Genomic DNA, 18,143 nt, shown 5'->3' on the forward strand with positions numbered 1-18,143 from the left:
ATCCCAATAAATGCAAGGCGGCCTGCCCCATCCCCGACGACCCTTTTTTCTCCGCTTTTGGGGGAGGAGGGTGCAAGAGGCCACCAGGTGCAGATGGCTAGCCCCCCACACCCCCTTGTCTGGAAGCCCCAGCCCTGGCGGGGCCATCTGTTGCCGGGAACCACCCCCAGCCGCCCCCCATGCTGACCACCTGCTCCAAGGGCTGTGGCCGCCACCGCTGCTGCTGAGTACACACACAGCACACACGGGCAGCGGGCTCCCTCCCCTCCAGCCCAGCAACCTCGCCTTTTATAATGGGCCCTAATGCCCCTGCCAGCTGCTTTGCCAAACCCACAGGGCTGGGAGGGGAGGGGGTTGGGTGAAGAGCAGGCGTGCAGTGGCAACCAGAACCGCACCCTGGTCCCAGCCCCGTACCCCCACCCCCACCCCAGCCCCTCCGGACCAAGCACTGCGATGTTGGGGTCTGCCCATTCCTCCCCTCCCCTTCCCTGCAAAAAAAAAAAAAAAAAATGCCTCGTCATCGCTTCCGCCCGCCCCCGCCGCCAGGCTGGGAGAACTGTGGGGTTAACAGGAAGATTTGGGGACGTGGGAATGTGGGACGCGGAACTAGAGGGGATCTGAGGTCAGGGGTCCCCGAAAGCAAGGGAGCCCCAGGCGGGAGGCAGGCCCGGGGGAAGCACTCGGGGAGCCCCGAGAACGTGCCCGGCCGGCGGCTGGCCAGGGGGCGTGGCGGGGCGGTGGCCGGGGGCGGGGCTGCTTGCATATGCAGCAGGCGGCGGGCCAGGGGGCGGGGCCGGGGCGGGGAGCCCAGGCTGCAGGGACGCTCCCCCGCCCCCGGAACGGAATCCTCCGGGGAGCGGAGCTGGCTGGCGCGCGTGCATCCCGCACCATCCCCGGCCCGCGTCAGACCGAGCCGCCGCCGCGGCCACAGCAGCAGCAGCAGCAGCAGCAGCAGCAGCAGCAGCAGCAGCGGCGCTCGGGGTGGCCGGGCCCAGCCGGGGCCGCGGGAGGCGGGGGCGCCCGGGCCCTGGATGTCCCGCAGCGCAGCGGCCAGCGTGAGCAGGGCGGGAGAGGGGGGCTCGGGTCGGGGGCGGCGCCGCTGCTGATGTGGCGGAGGGTGGGAGGCGGCAGCAGCAGCAGCAGCAGCAGCGGCGCCCGGATGGAGAGAGGGTGCCAAGGCTGGAAAAGGTAGTACTGGGTGGTGGCGTTTTGAGGGGTGTCTGGGAGCAGGCCCCCACCCTCCGCCAAGCCAAACCCGGGGAGCTGGGGCCCAGGTCATCTTTTGGCAGGGCCCTCAAAATGGGGATCCTGGATGAGACCCTCCCTAGATCAAGAACAGGGGTGCAGGGAGATTCTAGGCTCAACTCCCGAGGCAAGGTTTTGGGGATGGGGTTTGGGACCCAGCCCCCACATCAAGCCAAGGCCTCCAAGGGAGGGATTCCGGACAGAATCCCAACCCCTCCCTGCTTGGAAGGAGGGTAGTGTTCTGAGTGGGACAGCCCCCTAGGCCACATCTGGAGGACAGGGTCCCTGGGGACAGCTCCCCCCACCCAGCCAAAGCCTTGGGCGATTGGAAGCACAGTGTGTCCCAGGCCTGACACACCCGCGGCCTCAGCATCTCCCACAATCCCGGGGCGGAGTCCCAGGCACAGCCCCTGCTCAAAACAAAGTCCCTGGACCTCGGGCGCCCACCGTGGCCATCCCAGCCCGGATAAGGGGGATTTCAGGCAAGCTCCAATCCGCCCCTCCCCCTCCCACCGACCTGGTTAAGGGTCCCGGAGTACAGGCCCCTAGGCCACCCTCTTTGTCCATGGGGCTGCCCAGCCATCTGAGAGAGAAAGAGGCCCCACCACCCGCAGACCACGGGTTGCCTCCCCCTCCCAGACCCGGTCCCCTCCCTGGCTCCAGAATTGAGAGCAGGACTGGGGGCGGCTCCCCTGGGGACCCTGTGCAGCCCTGGCTGGTTGCAGTCTCTGTGGTGACGTCGCTGATGGCGGCTTTGTGTGTGGTACCTGGGGGGGAGGGAGGAGGGGGAAGCAAGCGATTGGAGGTGGCTAGGATCAGGACCCCGCGTCTGGGTGGCTCTGTGTGTGTGTGTGTGTGTGTTGCAGCTGATGGCTGAGGGACCCGTGTTGTGGACATGTGTGTATGCTTGCATGTGGCAGTGCGCATATGTGGTCCCAGCATTTCTGTAAGTGTGTGTGTGTGTGTGTGTGACAGAGAGAGACAGCAGCTCCCTACACAGACAGCCCTGTGCTTCCTAGCCTGTCTGTCTTGGGGTATATGCCTGCCTATGACGTGCTTGGGACCCTGCATTTGTGTGTCTGGGGACCTGGAGCTGGAGTCTCAAGGCCTGTGTGCTGAGTGCGGGTCTGGTGTGGGTGTGAGTGGAGTGGTGTCTGTGGGCCACTCTCCTGGTGACTGGAAAGTGTGTGAATGATCTGGTTGAGATGTGTGACACACGGCCGTTGGCAGTACTGGAGTCACGCTGGGCCACAGGGACGCACGGCGTGACAGTAACAGCGTGTCCCTGCTGTGTGTGTGTGTGTGTGTGTTTACTAGCCGGTGATTGTGGCTATCTTGGGGTTCTGCCTCTGTGGTTTGGTTATGCGTTGGACTTGTTTCTGAGGCCTGGGGTGTCAGGATGGGGTAGTTAATGGGTTGCTACTCAGCTATGGCCCTGACTGTGCTGACACCAGTTGTGGTGTGTGTGTGTGTGTGTAAGGGGGTGGTGTATGTGGATGCCTGGACTGGGTGACACGCTGCGGAAGTGCCTGGTCCCCACCTGCCTCCGGGGCTCTGGCAGGACCTGAGGCTTCTGTGTAAGGCTGGCCCTACGTGTAACATTGGGGTTTCTGCCTTGCTGTGCCCGTGTGCCGGAGGACATGGGAACTGTGTGCTGATCGGCGTCTCTGCGTGTGGAAGTGTTATGGCTGCAGGTGGGGCTGTGACTGGGTGCCGCTGTTCCCTGGGGCAGCAGGGTGACATGTGGCCATACACTTGTTGAGGTGACTGATGTACATGATGGTGTGGCATGGAACAGCTGTGGACCGGACGCGGATGCTGTGTGCCTGCGCATCCGTCAGCATTTCTGGAATGTTCGTGGCTGGGTCTGAGGGTGGCTGGCCTTGAGGGGAAGTTGTCTCTGGAAGGTGGCATGCTGTGTCTCAGACAGGCAGCATCCCTGGAATGCACAGAGCCGGGGAAGGGACCGTCCATCTCAGTGTGTTAGGCTGTGTGACTGATACAGTGGCAGAAAACAAGCATTGATGATGGGTGTGACTGTGTGACAGCAAATGACCAAAAAAAAAAGTGTTGATGTGACTGAGGCACTTGAGGCTGAACATTCATGTGTGGCTATGTGTGAAACCACACATGACCAGATGGTGTGTGCAGCATGGGGACATGCAACAAGCGTGTGCGTGTGGCTGTGACTGTTCCTGTGCCTGGGGCCTGTCCAGGCGGGTGAACTCTAGCTGGAGGGGACTTGTGACATGGTGTCTTGGGTTGGTGCCCGAGGAAGCAGAGCTGCCGCTGGGTGTGGTCACACATGTGCTGGGTGGGTGTGCCTGGACCCAGTGTTTGGTATGTGGCTGAGAAAGGGAGTGACCAGATCACAGGAGCCCGTGTCCCGTAGTGGCGTCTGGGTGGGCGGGAACACCCCGTGGTCTGTATGGAGCTGGTCTGTGAACGTGAACTTGTAACCACATACTCAGAGCAACAATCACCTGTATGGTCAATGGGGTGTGGAACTGTGACCAGGTCCCCGGCACAATTGTTGACACCACTGTGACATGTGTCACTCATGCGTGACACTGGGACAGGCGTCTGAAGGACGCGGCCACTCTCTCACACCTAGGGGCCTTGACCCACACATCCCAACCGATGTCCCACCCCCAGACACACCCACTCTCTCCTGAGCCCTTGCATCTAGGTGGATGATCTCCCTAGTAACAGTTGCTATGACAATTAGGGCCCCCATACAGGAGCCTGGCAAGGAGGGGGCTGGTTGAAGTTCAGACGGGGCATAAGGTAAGGGACCGAACCCCCACCCAAAGCAAACTTCTCACTCTGTCCCCACCCCTTTGGGCAGGGCGGACCCAGGAGGCCTGAGCGGCAGCTGCCCCCAGCCCCGGGTGGGGCCCTGGGGCCCCCCGAAACCTCCAGGACGGAGCCAGGTAAGTGGCCAGCAGGGCATAGGGGAGGGGCTGAGCAGATACAGGGGGTCTGTCCAGCAGGACTGGAGGGCATCTTCCTGGCACACTCTGGATAGGGGAGCCTCCCCATGCACCACACACTCCAACACCTGCACACTGGGAGAGCCAAGTGTCATGGGTGATCACACACGTGCACGCACACACAAGTGACCATGGCCTCTTGCACAAAGTGGGCTGAAATAAACAAGCCCACAGCACATGGTGTTCATACACGAGGGTCTGCACACACAAGACATACTTGACGCCAGACTTCCCGCACAGGTGCACGCTCTGTACAGACTTCCGGACGCCGCACTCACACCCTGGCTTTCAGAGTGTAAAGAAAGAGCTTCTAGCTGCTGGTTCACTCGCACACCTGCAGCAGCAGGGGCTGGGTCAGGGCAAAACCAGGAACCCGTGACTCCAGCTGGGTCTCCTAAGTGGGTGGCAGGAACCCAGGCACTCCAGCCACCCCCTCCTGTTGCCTTTCAGGATTGCATCAGTGAGAGGCTAGATCAGAAACTGAGTAGCTAGGGCTGGAGTCAGACACTTGGTTTTGGGATGGGGGCATCCTCCCGAGGAGGTCGCTTACCCTGCCATGCCACCACACCAACCTTGCAGCCTCCCAAACCACACCTGGGTGTCCCACTCCACCCCACCCCAGACCTCCTGGGACCAGCCACCTCCCTCACACACCCCCTACTCACAGCTCCACCCACGACTGTCCCAGGTGCACCCCACAGAGTTTCTGAGTCTCATTGCTCCCCATCCTGCACCCCTGACCCCCCAAAAATTCGCCTAATCCCAGCCTCTGCTCCTCCCAGGCCCTGAGATCCCCTAATTTGTGACCCTGCTACAACCTCTTTCCCAAACACCTGCTCAGTAACCCCTCACTGTCATAGGATCCGACCCCGCGTTCCCCAATATCCCAGCACTGCACCCACCACCTTGCGTCCCCTCGCCCTTCTGACTGTTAACCAATGTCCGCAGACGGGGCGGGCACCATGAACAAGTTACGGCAGAGCCTGCGGCGCAGGAAGCCGGCCTACGTGCCCGAGGCGTCGCGCCCGCACCAGTGGCAGGCAGATGAGGATGCGGTGCGCAAGGGCACCTGCAGCTTCCCGGTGCGGGTGAGTGGGCAGGGCCTTGGCTCGGGACCCCCTGCCCAGCAGCCAGAGGGGTGCTGGGGTTGGGGAATTGGCGTTGCAAACCGGGACTTGTTTTCCGTACCGCCTCATCCAGTCTGTTGGGGGCGCCCTGGACAGGTCAGATTGCAGAGACACCCGCACCTCTGCCACATTCGCTGCACTTGAATTCTAAGGGACGCAGCCCCTCCTTGGCTGGGGAATGGACATGGACCGCAGTCCACCCCAAAGCAGACCTGGAGGGTGAGGGATTTCGGAGGCGCAGGAAGCGCCGGTGGCCTTTGAGGAACAGTAGGCAGTCATTAACAGGTGACTGACTTACTCAGCTACCACTGTCGCTGACCCACCGCGCTGACCTCACCTGGGCCAGGGAAGCAGGCAGTGCAGACACAGGTGCAGCCCACCTGCGCTGGTCATTACAGACCAGGACCCTTGCAGCTTGCGGGGTGGGGGCCTGGGGTTCCTCCACAGCCCAGAAATGCCAGCCAGTATTACCCTGAGGAGGACACCCGTGAACTCTTCCTGGGGACACGGCTACCCACTTGTGCGTGGTTTCCCATCTGTGTAACCAGGGCAGGAGTCAGGTCCCCACCCTGTAGAATCGGGGTGTGTGTGATGTGCTGAGGTGTAGCCATGCCCAGTGCATGCTGGGCTGGCCGGCCACTGTCCTTGCTTCACACCCCCTGTTCCCCGCCCCTAGTACCTGGGCCACGTGGAGGTGGAGGAGTCGCGTGGGATGCACGTGTGTGAGGAAGCAGTGAAGAGGCTGAAGGCCGTGAGTGAGGGACAGCGGGAGGGAGGGGCGGCGAGGGAGGGCGCCGCTCACGGGGGGATGGGACCAGGCAGCCCTCACCTGGCTCCCCGTCACCCTTTGCCTCACCCCCTCCCCCAGATGGGCCGGAAGTCCGTAAAGTCTGTCCTGTGGGTGTCGGCGGATGGGCTCCGTGTAGTGGATGACAAGACCAAGGTAGGAGGCCTGTGAGGCTGGGGTGGGCATCTGTGGGCTCCTCTCAGGCTGCTGGGATCGGACTGGGCCTGAACAGCTTCCTCCTCTGGGACGTCCCCCGCCCGACCCGGAACCTCCCCGCTCTGCGCAAGCTGTGCATTCCTGCCACACCTGACTGGCTTTTTGGTGAGCCCCTGTGGCTCCGATCCTTGTTTGCCCCCTTGCCAGCTGGGGGACCCCGACATAGGAGGGAGCCCCTTTGGGTCTCAGTTGTTGCATCTGAAACATGGGCATACAGACAGACCCTTCTGTGACATGAAGACATGTTAACCATGGTTGGAAACAGAACCTGGCCCAGCATGGTGCCTGGACCCATCAGGGAGGCCAGGATGGCCATACAAGACCGGAGGCTGGGTGTCTACCTGCTCATGGGGTCCGCTTGCCAACAGCCTGGAGGCTGTCTAGAGTGGGTGCTCTGGGAACTGGGTTGATAACAGAGCAGGCTCACTTGGCCTGAGTCCTGTGCCCTACCTGGTTGCCCAGCTCACACCAGGAGGCGTGGCCTGGCCCTCCCCAGGTAGGGTCAAGCACCCTTTGTTAGCTCCTGCTGACCCCTGGGTCACCCCATCTGGGTCCTGAGCCCTCTACCCAGGCCTGCCTCCTCACAGTCTGGCTGATGCCCTGGCTGCCCACTCCACTCAGGGCGGAGTAGGTGTGACAACCTCTACCTCACCCCTGCTGTAAGCGGGGCTTGTGGCCATCTCCCTGACACCTGCGCCTCTCCCAGGACCTGCTGGTGGACCAGACCATTGAGAAGGTGTCATTCTGTGCACCTGACCGCAACCTGGACAAGGCCTTCTCCTACATCTGCCGCGATGGCACCACCCGCCGTTGGATATGCCACTGCTTCCTGGCCCTCAAGGACTCTGTGAGTGCCACTGCCCGTGCTGTCCCCTCCCCTCTGCCACTCTGGAGCGGCCTCCCCAGGGCTAGCTGGCCCAGCTGCACAGACCCCAAGGGCAGGTGGTTCATCTCTCTGTGCCCAGAAGGGGGCGTCCTCACAGCTGCTAGCAGAGAGCTTGTGTGTGAGATGGTAATGGGCTAACAACAAGCGGTGTAGACTGTGCTGCCTGGGAACTGTGCTCGGAGTCCCGGTCGCCCTCACTCTTGGCGGTGTTTCCTGAGACGTGGACAGATGGGCCAGGGCCCGCAGCCTCAGCCACACCACGTTACAGGGCATTTCAAGCCCATGACAGCCAGCCGCCTTCAGGGCAGCCACAGTGCCCTGGCTCACCTCCAGGAGGTGGGCAGCCACCCCCACTCCCTGCGGGTTGGGGCCGGTGCCCAAGGTTTTGGGGAGACCAAAGTGTGTTTCTGTGTCCTGTGAAGGAGATGCAGAGGCAGGCATGCAGTGCTGGGGTGGCTCCTCCGTGCCGCTCAGGGGCCGTGGACACTCAGGGAGACCTTGCTCCCTCACTCCAGTTGGAGGCATCTGCTCCAACCCTCACCTCTTCGCTCCAGCCAGCACAGGGGAGGGAGGCCCTCGGAGGGGTCCCCTCTCTGGTTTGGGAATCTGCATACTCTTTGCAGCGGCTTAGCAGCCCATTGGCCAGAACCTGGGCACGTGGACATTGCTGGCGACCAATGGCCAGCGAAAAAGGCGGGCTTTATTCTGGCCTGACCTCAGGCCCTACACAGGTCTAGTAAATGCCCTTGTCTGGTTGCTGGCAGTGGATACTGATGTTGCTATTGGATACCCACACCCAGACAACCAGAAGGACGTGAGGGGCCTTACAAACTGACGGGCAGTGGGATGGCATAGAGCATCAGATACCCCAGCTGTATTGGGGTGTGGCGCCTGGGAGGGGGCAGTCCCTCAAAGGACTCTGTGTTCAGACTCCAGAAGGAGGGGTCGACACTGTGGCTCAGTGGGTTCAGCGTTGCCTGGCTTGGGATGCTGGCCTACCTCCCACATCTGGCATGTCCCAGCTCTCCATGCTGCTCACCCTGCCTGCTGCTCACGCACATGGGAAGCAGCAAGGATGGCCCAAGTGCTTGGGAAACCTGAATCAAGTTCCTGGCTCCTAGCTTAACCGTAGTGTTCATTTGGGGAATGAACCAGCAGATGGAAGACCTTGCTCTCTCACTCTCTCTGTCTACCTTTTAAATAAATAAATAACAGTGTCCTCTAATGCACAAATGCTTATATCTTAAATTCTAATATCAAAGGGTCTGGGTTAGCCTAGCGGGGTCACTGTCTTCCCCTTGGTGGGGACAGAGCGAAACACCTGTGGGAGAGGGGTTTGCCAAAGAAACAGGGGAATGTCATTACCCCAACTAAGGGGCTCAGATGCTGGGCTGGTAACGCTCGCCCTCGCCCACCCTAGCAGGCCCCGCCCTGTTTTAGACATTCCCAACCTCATGGCTCATGGTGGCTACTGTCACCGAGGGTGGCACGGTGTTCAGCAGGGGCATCGGTTAGCTGTCACTGCCAAGCATTGCCAAGCATCCGGATGCAGTTGTGGTTTCTGTGGGTGAGGACCTGGTGATGCTGGCGCCACCAGACAGTGCCTGGAGCTGTCAGTGGGAACCCCAGGACACGTGTCTGTCTCTGCCTGCAGTTTCAGCTCCTCTCCCCCAGCACCCTCCAGCCTGGAGCCATTAAGGTGGCTCAGAGGCTGGGAGCTTGACACAGGTAGAAGGCAGAGGAAGGAGAGTGTGCCAGGAGGCAGCTGCAGGGCCATTTGGAACTCCTGTGCCCCAGCTCCCTGTCAGCGCTGACCTGTGTCTGTCACTGTGGGTTTTCTGAACATTTCATGTGATGGAGTCGCATTGACTGGTGCCCTCAGGTCTGGCTTCTGTCATGGAGCCTTGGGTGTGCATTGTCGTGTCTGTGTCCCTGGACTGTGATGCATTCTTCCTTCTGGCTGACAGCCATCCCATCACGTGGCTCTCCATGTTATGAATTTGCTCAGTGGTGCCAGGACTTTGGGGTGTGTGCACCTGCTGTGAGCAGGGCTGCTGTTCGTGTGGGGCGGGAGTTTGGGGTGTGTGCACCTGCTGTGAGCAGGGCTGCTGTTAGCATGCGAGGGTTTGGGTGAACACCTCAGCTCCTTGGGGCAATACCAAGGATTGGAACCCAGGGCCCCTCGGTTAGCCATGTTTAACTTTTGCAGGTGCATTTAAATTATTTGATGAATTCCTCTCCGAGGCAGCAAGACCGTTCAGATTTCTCTGTGTTCTTACTAACACTTAGTTTCCCTTTGTTATTGTCATCACAGACATACTGGTATGTGGGAAATGGCTTCTCCCTAAAGTTTCAACTTGCATTTCCCTGATGGCAAATGATGTTGACTGTCCTTTTCACACCTGTACCTTCTTGGGTGAAAGGGTTAAGTAATGCCTTTAGTCTTAAAAAAAAAAAAGATTTATTCGAGGGGCGGGTATGGTGCACAATAGGCTATCTGTCCTGTGGTGCTCGCATCCCAGCTACTGCACTTCCTATCTAGCTTCCTGCTTATAGCTTTGGGAAAGCAGCAAAAGATGGTTCAAATTTTTGGGACCCTACATGTACATGGGAGACACAGAAGAGGCTCTTGGCTCCTGGTTTCAGATTAGCTCAGTTCTGGTCATTGCAGCCATTTGGGGAGTGAACCAGCATATGGAAAACCTTCTCTGTCTCTCCTTCTCTCTATATAAAATCTGCCTTTCAAATAATAATAATAATAATAAAAAGACTTATTTGAAAGGCAGAGTACAGAGAGATCTTCACTCGTCTGGTCACAATAGTCTGGGCTGGGCCGGGCCAAAGCCAGGAGGCAGGAAATCTGTCTGCGTCTTCTGCTTGGGTGCAGTTCCCCAAGCGCCCTCCTAGGTGCAGTAGCGGGGAGCTGGATCAGAAGCAGAGCAGCTGGGACCTGAGCCAGCACTTCTACAGCTGTGAAGTAGTTTAACCACTGCACCACGATGCCAGCCCCTCCTTTACCCATTTATAAATTGGGTGACCTCTTTTTTTTATTATTAAGTTATTAGAGTTCTTCCTATATGCTGGGTATTGAACCCTTTTGAGATGTCCGATTTGCAAATACTTCTCCCTCTTTAAGATTTTTCCCCGCTTCTTAACGGTGTCCTCTAATGCACAAATGCTTTAATCTTGCTGAAGTTTATCTTTTCATTTCTTTTTACTGAAGATTTTTTTCTTTTTACTGGAAAGGCAGATGTGCGGAGAGACGTTAACTCCTCTAATGGCCACAATGGCCGGAGCTGAGCTGAGCTGATCTGAGCCCAGGAACCAAAGCTTCTTCCAGGTTTCCTGTGTGGGTGCAGGGTCCAGAGGCTTTGGGCTGTCCACTGCTTTCCCAGGCCATGAGCAGAGAGCTGGATGGGAAGTGGAGCAGCCAGGACACAAACAGGCGTCCATATAGGATCCTGGCATTTGCAAGGGGAGGATTAGTCAATTGAGCCATCACACTGGGTCTTCTGTTCATTTCTTACATTTAGGACTTTGATCATTTTTTTTTTCAAATTTATTTTTATTTAAGTGACAGGTTTACAGAGAAAGGAGAAACAAGGAGAGGGATCTTACATACACTAGGTCACTCCCCAAATGGCTGCAATGGCCAGAGTTTGGCAGGTCTGAGGCCAGGAGCTTCTGCCAGGTCTCCCACATGGGTGCAGGGGACCATCCTTCGCTGCCTTCCCAGGCCGTAAGAAAGGAACTGGACAGAAGGTGGAGCAGCCAGGACTCCAGCAGGCAGCCATATGGGATGCCAGAGCTGTGGGTAAAGGATTAGCATGCAATGCCAACATGCCAGCCCCTGATCCATTTTGAATTACTTTTTGTATATGAAGTCAGCTTTATTTTTTCCCCCCATGGGAATCCAATTTTCCCAGCATCATTTGTTACAGAAAATATTTTTTCTCCCATCAAATGGTCTTGGCAGGCACCCTTGTTGAAACTTGGTACCCTTAAGTCTGTCTGTCTGTCCAGGTTGTCAATTCTATTTCATTCTTACTGTCTTGTCCTTGATAGATACTGAGGTAGGATTACAGAGAAGGGAGGGAGGGAGGGAGGGAGGGTGGAAGGGAGGGAGGGAGGGAGGGAGGGATGGAGAAAGAGAGGGAGAGGACTTTCCCATCCTGCTGCTGCTTCCCTCTCCAAGTGGCCACAGCAGCCGGGGCTCAGGGCAGATGGACGCCAGAAGCCAGGACCTCCATCCAGGTCTCCCGTGTGGTTGTGGTGGCCTAAGCACCTGACCCATCACTGTCTCCTCGCAGGCTCCAGGCAGCCCAGGTGCTGGAAAGTGTGTGGGACACGGGTATCCCAGCTGGAAACCTCCTTTTTTTTTTTTTTTCTTAAAGATGTATTTATTTTTATTGGAAAGGCAAATATACAGAGAGAAGAGGAGACAGAGAGAAAGAGCTTCCATTTGTTAGTTCATTCTCCAATGGTTCCAGAGTGGCTGCAATGGCCGGAGCCGAGCCAATCCAAACCCAGGAGCCAGGAGCCAAGAGTCTCCCACGCGGGTGCAGGGTCCCAAGGCTTTGGGCCGTCCTGCACTGCTTTCCCAAGTCACAGGCAGGAAGCTGGAAGGGAAGTGAAGCAGCCAGGACACAAACTGGCGCCCATATGGGGTCCCAGTGTGTGCAAGGGGAGGACTTTAGCCACTAGGCTACCGTGCCGCACCCTCTCCTGTTTTTTTTTAAAAGATTTATTTCATTTTTTTTTTATTACAAAGTCAGCTATATATATAGAGAGGAAGAGAGACAGAGAGGAAGATCTTCCACCCGATGATTCATTCCCCAAGAGACCGCAACGGCCAATGGTGCACCAATGCGAAGCCAGGAGCTCTTCCGAGTCTCCCATATGGGTGCAGGGTCCCAAGGCTTTGGGCCATCCTGCACTGTTCTCCCAGGCCATAAGCAGGCAGCTGGATGGGAAGTGTAACAGTACATGAACTGGTGCCCAAATGGGATCCTGTCAGATACAAGGCAAGGATTTAGCCACTAGGCCATTGTGCTGTGCTCCCAGTTGGCCCCTTTTGACAAGGACCCTAGGTACCCTGATGGCCTCACAGCAACACCTCCAGGCATCACATCGCAGCCGGGCTGCAGCAGGGGCAAACAGTGCCTTTGCCAGATGCTGGTGGTTGTGGACAACTGGAGCTCCAGGCCTGTCAAGATCTGGCCCCCAGATCTCATCCCCCTCCTGTCCCCTGCACTGCCATTGCACGAGTCATGACAACTTCTGACTTGTCACATGTATTGATCGCTCCTGAGCTGGTGCGGAAGGTATCCGTCCGGGGGTCCCCCCAGAGCCCCTGAGCCCAGCCCCTACCTCTCCACAGGGCGAGAGGCTGAGCCACGCCGTGGGCTGCGCGTTTGCAGCATGCCTGGAGCGGAAGCAGCGCCGGGAGAAGGAGTGCGGGGTCACCGCGGCCTTCGATGCCAGCCGCACCAGCTTTGCCCGCGAAGGTTCCTTCCGCTTGGCTGGGGGAGGCCGCGCGGCCGAGCGAGAGGCCCCCGACAAGAAGAAAGGTGGGTGCCAGCCGTGCGTGGTACATGGTGCGCTTTTTAAGGAGGTGTGCAGACTGGGTGCTGCAGGCCAAACAAACCCTGGGGGTGTTGATGACCTGCCAAGCTGGGGGCTCAGGTACGTCAGAGTAGAGGCGTCACCGAGCTTAGGACGTGCGGGGAGGGTGGAGCCTGGCCTCCCAGCTTCCTTACTGCCTGCAAGCCCTGGCTTGTCCTCCAGAAAGTTTGCAAAGCACCTGTTGGACAGAGAACATTGTGGGTCAGTGATTGTTACTGGGAAGGCACAAAATTCATATTTTTACACCATCCTGGTACACGGGTCCTTACAAAAGTTCCTTCAGTGAGGGACTGAAAGATGAATTGATGTGGGTGCAGAAATATTGAAATCCGCGCATATGAAGAATCTTCAGAAAGTTCTAGCTAAATGAGGCCCGTGAAAAATCTCCGCATGCCTTCTTTTGCACCAATAGAAACCTCTTCCTTCTGTTTTTCCACGAACTTGCTGAAGGACCTGGCATGTATGTGCCAAATCATGGTGTAATTAAAACCAGTTTTTGTTTTTTTGTTTCTGAAAATTTTGTTTTTTTAAAAAATGTTTGGAGAGTGAGGTTGAGTGTTTACAAAGAACTGGGAACTGACTTGGACCAAGGGAGACTGGGCTGGCCGTCAGGAACGCCCAAAGCCTCGGGATCTGCACCCCATGCTGCTGCGTGGGGCTGTGGGTTGTATAGAGGACGGACGGAAGGACGCACGGACGGGGCAGCTGTGGCGATGAGGGACTGTGGTTGGATGGTTGGATCGGGGCTTTGCAGCTGGTTGAATTCTCCCAGACGCAAACTATATCAGAAAATAATAATAATAACACTAAAGAGGGATTACTTATCCAGGCACACACCACTGTGACAGGTTCCCCTCCGGAACCTTGGGTTCAGAAAAGACACACATCCATTGTTCTCTCGCACAGCTTTGCCATGGATTTGAAATCTACATATGTTACCTCTGGGAGAGAGGAGTTTACAAAGTATTTTTCCATCTAGAGATTCCATCCCTGGTTACAGAGCTCTGCACAGCTCACCCAGTCCGACCGTCTGGCTGGAGCCACTACCCGTGGGTGGCAGGAGCTCAGAGCACTTGAGCTGTGCTGGTTGCCTCCTCCTTCGTGCTCAGGCGGGGTGCAGTGGCGCCTGCCCACAGATTAGCGGCCGGCACACAGATGAGCGGCCAGCGCATGCTCCAAGGCCCTTGGTTTTGCTGTTTGCAAAGGAGCTTCTCACTCCCAAGGGCCTCTCGCTCGCCAAGCGCCCACACAGCACGGCCTTGGCCCTGGCTGTGCGACTGCAGTCCAGGGCAGCACGCATGCGCACAGCCGTGGGGCAACCACTGTCCGTGATCTTGTCTGCCAAGCTCCCGTCGCATCCCACAAGGGTCACCTCTTGCTGCCTGAGGCCCTGGAATGGAGCAGTGGGTCAAGGAGTTGGGGATGTTTATCGCAGGTATCTGGTTGGGCCAGTGAGCCCAGAGATGGAAGCAGACTTCCTGAGGTCACACAGCGGGCAGAAGTGGTTTCCTGCCAGGCCACCATGTGTCAAGTTGGGAGGAAGCAGTCGTACCTGGGTAGAAGTAGGAGGAAGCCCACCGCAGGGGGAGGGGACGCTCTCTGGCCTGGAGCAAGTTTCTCTGCATTCAGGTTGTAGTCCTGAGTGGGAAGAAGGATGGATGCCCAGTGGTCGCCAGAGCACACAGCGGGGCCGGGGAGAGCACGCTCAGGCGCAGGGGCCAGGGCAATCCGGACACTTCCCAGAGGACAGAGTGTGCAGCGCCAGGTCTGAGATGACGTAGCTGCTGGTGGACGGGAGGAGACGCCGAGACGGGGACGTGGAGGGGGAGGCAAGGAGGCAGAGCAGGGAGCCGGTAGAGAGCAAAGAAAATGAGAGAGGCGGCCATGTGGATCCCGGGCAGCCTGACTGAGCTTTGCCCGGCCTCAGTTTACCCATCTGAGAAGCAGGATTAGCAGTGACGTTTTTGGGGAGTCTTGTGGATTCAGTGAGGTTGCACTGGCTTAGCTCTTCCAGCAGTGCCTGCTATGTTAGTGCTGGTTAGACCATCCGGAAGGGAGCTAGAGGTGCAGACGGTGATGGCCGCTGGGCAGGGCAGCTTGGGGCAGACAGAGGGGCACGGAGGGTCAGGTTAGGGCCTGGGTCTCCTGAGGGCTTCCGAGGGCAGGGATCCTGGCCTGGGTGGGGGTTTGAGATGTTTCAGGGCTCAGACCCACCTGTCTGGAAGGTGAGAACAGCCTGGAAGAGGCCTCGAGCGCCACGTCTGATCACCTGTCTCCCCCAACCCCGTGTCTCTAGCAGAGGCAGCAGCTGCCCCCGCTGCAGCTCCTGGCCCCGCCCAGCCCGGACACGTGTCCCCAACACCGGCTACCACGTCCCCGGGTGAGAAGGGCGAGGCTGGCACTCCGGTGGCTGCGGGCACCACAGCAGCTGCCATCCCCCGGCGCCATGCGCCCCTGGAGCAGCTGGTTCGCCAAGGTTCCTTCCGTGGCTTCCCAGCGTTGAGCCAGAAGAACTCACCTTTCAAACGGCAGCTGAGCTTGCGGCTGAACGAGCTGCCGTCCACCTTGCAGCGCCGCACTGACTTCCAGGTGAAGGGCACAGGTAAGCGGTGGAATCCCTGGGCAGGAGCTGCAGCCGGCCGGGGGTGGGAGGAGAGGTTGATTAGCACTGTCTGCCAGGGAGAAAGACGGGAGAGGTGGACCACATCTTGATCCATCAGTAATGTCTGCCATGGACAGGGTCAGGCAGTGTCCACCATGGGAGGCTGTGGGAGAGAGGGGACCTAAGTGTCCTGTTTCGCTTGGACGGAAGGAAGACGTCCTTTCTAGCATTTGGCCTGTGGAACTGTCAGGTCTGGCCAGCCCCAGCACTGGTCGTTAAAGAAAGCTCAGTGCAGGGACAAGTATCATGCTTGACTACTAATGTCTACCCTGGGCCAAAGCGAGGAGGAGTTTATGCCAAGTGGGAGGGCCACCGTCCCTGCCAACAGTGGGTGAGGCCAGGGTGTGTGTGGCCCTCCTCCTGCCTTGCTCCCCCTGGTGGCCTTACGGACAGGGGGCTGCCAACTGCAGAGTAGCCGGTGCCGGGCCAGCAATCCCCCTCATGGCCAGCTGATGTCATGCACATTCTAGGCACCACTGTGGCCAGTTGCGCCCACACCTGCAAGTGACTCGATGCACAGAAATGCATCTCATAGGGATGTCACACCCTTGTGTCTCACACACAGCAGTGTTGAGCCGCATGGTCCCTGCCCGTCAAGCCCTCAGGAGGTCATCACAGCCGCTCTGTTGTCACATCTCTGCCTCTGCCATGGGTGGGATGGGCCAAGGCCGGGGGGGGAGGCGGATAGACAGGGCTGGGCTGCTCAGTGGTGTGGCCGACACCCACCGGGCAGGACCTGGCTGTTTGTCACACGCTCACTAGGACTGGCTTCATAATGGATGAGGGGCTCTGGGGTACCAACAGTGTCTCCTCTGGGGCCACTCGCAGGCGTTGAGGTCTGTGGCCTGGGGTCCTTGTCCCCGTCAGGCACCAGGTACCACCAGTTGCCCGTGGAGATGCCATGTGAACATGGCTGTGCACACATGCCCGCACCTGTGCCCCTGCCCATCCCACGTGCTAGGAGATGCAGGAACCCAACACATGGAGCTAGAGAGACCCCAGCAGCACAGCCTGGTCTACTGGCTTACCACTGGCCCCTTTCTGCCCACCCAGTGCCCGAGATGGAGCCTCCGGGGGCCAGCGACAGCGATGGCATCAATGCCCTGTGCACTCAGATCAGCTCGTCCTTTGCCAGTGCAGGAGCTCCGGCCCCTGCGGCGCAGCCCCCGCCGCCAGCACCCGCAGGAGGTGAGCCCTTTCCTCCACCCCCACAGGGTACCACCCCACTTCCCTCTGCTTGGGGCTGGAGGGTTGGGTCAGAGTGGCTCTGGCACAGGTGGCCACCACATGCCACAGCCCCTCGGCAGACAGCAGTTTAGACCCCGTGGTCTAGCTTCTGACTCCTGACTCCCAACTGCCTGCTAATGCAAACCCAGACCTGGGGAGGTAGCAGGTGATAGCTCAAGTCCCTGGGGGCCTGCCACTCAGGAGGCAGACTCCGTATTGAGTTCCCAGCTTGGGCCCAGTTCCCTGCCACTACAGAAAGTGGACTGACTTGGGTAAAGCTCCCAGCCCAGGTGGGCACCACTGGAGACGGGCAGAGCTGGAGCCTGACGCAGCATCTGCTCCAAGATTCCCACCTGGGGGTCCTGCCCCTGCAGCCTGTGTCCTTCATGTGCCCTCCCGTTTCTCTCCAGCCACTTCTGCCTGGGGTGAGCCCTCCATGGCCCCCGCAGCCACCTTCCAGCCTGGGCACAAGCGGACGCCATCAGAGGCTGAGAGGTGGCTGGAGGAGGTGTCTCAGGTGGCCAAGGCCCAGCAGCAGCAGCAGCAGCAGCAGCAGCAGCAACAGCAGGCAGCTACTGCTGTGCCTGCTGTGCCCACCATGCCTACCATGCCCACCATGCCTGCCATGCCTCCGGCCCTACAGCCCTTCCCCGCTCCCATGGGGCCCTTCGACGCGGCACCTGCACAAGTGGCCATGTTCCTGCCGCCCCCGCACATGCAGCCTCCCTTTACCCCCGCCTACCCTGGCCTGGGCTACCCGCCCATGCCCCGGATGCCCGTGGTGGGCATCACACCCTCGCAGATGGTGGCCAATGCCTTCTGCTCTGCAGCCCAGCTCCAGCCCCAGCCCGCCACATTGCTCGGCAAAGCTGGAGCCTTCCCGCCCTCTGCCCCACCCAGCGTCCCTGGCACCCAGGCCCGCCCACGTCCCAGCGGGGCACCCTGGCCCCCAGAGCCTGCACCCGCCCCAGCGCCTGCGTTGGACCCCTTTGAGGCTCAGTGGGCAGCTTTAGAAGGCAAGGCCACTGCCGAGAAACCTTCCAACCCCTTCTCCGGCGATCTGCAGAAAACCTTTGAGATCGAACTGTAGCCTGGGCTGCCCTGAGCTGCCCACACCTGGATGCCCTGCATCCCTCACCACCCCTGTAAACCCGTCTCTCTGTTGCCCCCCCAACACCCCACAACCACCACAAAACTGACGCCCAGCCTGCAGCAGGACGGGGATCTGGGACCCAGGGCCGCGCTGCGGACATGCACTGCCAACCACTCCCCACTAGACGCAGGTGGTGCCCCCCAACCCCGGCCCATCCACAGCGCCCCCCCAAACTCCCATCCCCATTTCTGTTGTTGAGCTTCAGCCAGCCCTCCAGGGTTG

At 59.0% G+C, this 18,143-nt stretch overlaps 1 protein-coding gene across 1 annotated transcript; it reads left to right on the top strand.

The window, feature by feature from the left end:
- The first annotated feature begins 1,031 nt into the window (after positions 1–1,031).
- Positions 1,032–18,143, top strand: NUMBL (NUMB like endocytic adaptor protein). Its single transcript, XM_040976603.1, has 10 exons — positions 1,032–1,055; positions 4,094–4,178; positions 5,187–5,326; positions 6,042–6,116; positions 6,234–6,308; positions 7,075–7,215; positions 12,635–12,824; positions 15,176–15,481; positions 16,595–16,729; positions 17,179–18,143. Exons 1-10 carry the CDS (start codon positions 1,032–1,034, stop codon positions 17,856–17,858), a joined length of 1,851 nt encoding a protein of 616 aa, XP_040832537.1. The 3' UTR covers positions 17,859–18,143.

Source organism: Ochotona curzoniae, unplaced genomic scaffold, assembly GCF_017591425.1.
Source record: "Ochotona curzoniae isolate NIBS_2020 unplaced genomic scaffold, NIBS_Ocur_1.0 contig_2699, whole genome shotgun sequence".
NCBI lineage: Eukaryota > Metazoa > Chordata > Mammalia > Lagomorpha > Ochotonidae > Ochotona > Ochotona curzoniae.

Excerpts from the sequence above, each read along its gene's own strand:
- NUMBL (XM_040976603.1), top strand. The coding sequence starts at position 1,032 with ATGTCCCGCAGCGCAGCGGCCAGC. Across the intron at positions 5,327-6,041 it reads CCTGCAGCTTCCCGGTGCGG|TACCTGGGCCACGTGGAGGT; the intron begins GTGAGTGGGCAG and ends CCCCGCCCCTAG. Across the intron at positions 16,730-17,178 it reads GCCGCCAGCACCCGCAGGAG|CCACTTCTGCCTGGGGTGAG; the intron begins GTGAGCCCTTTC and ends GTTTCTCTCCAG.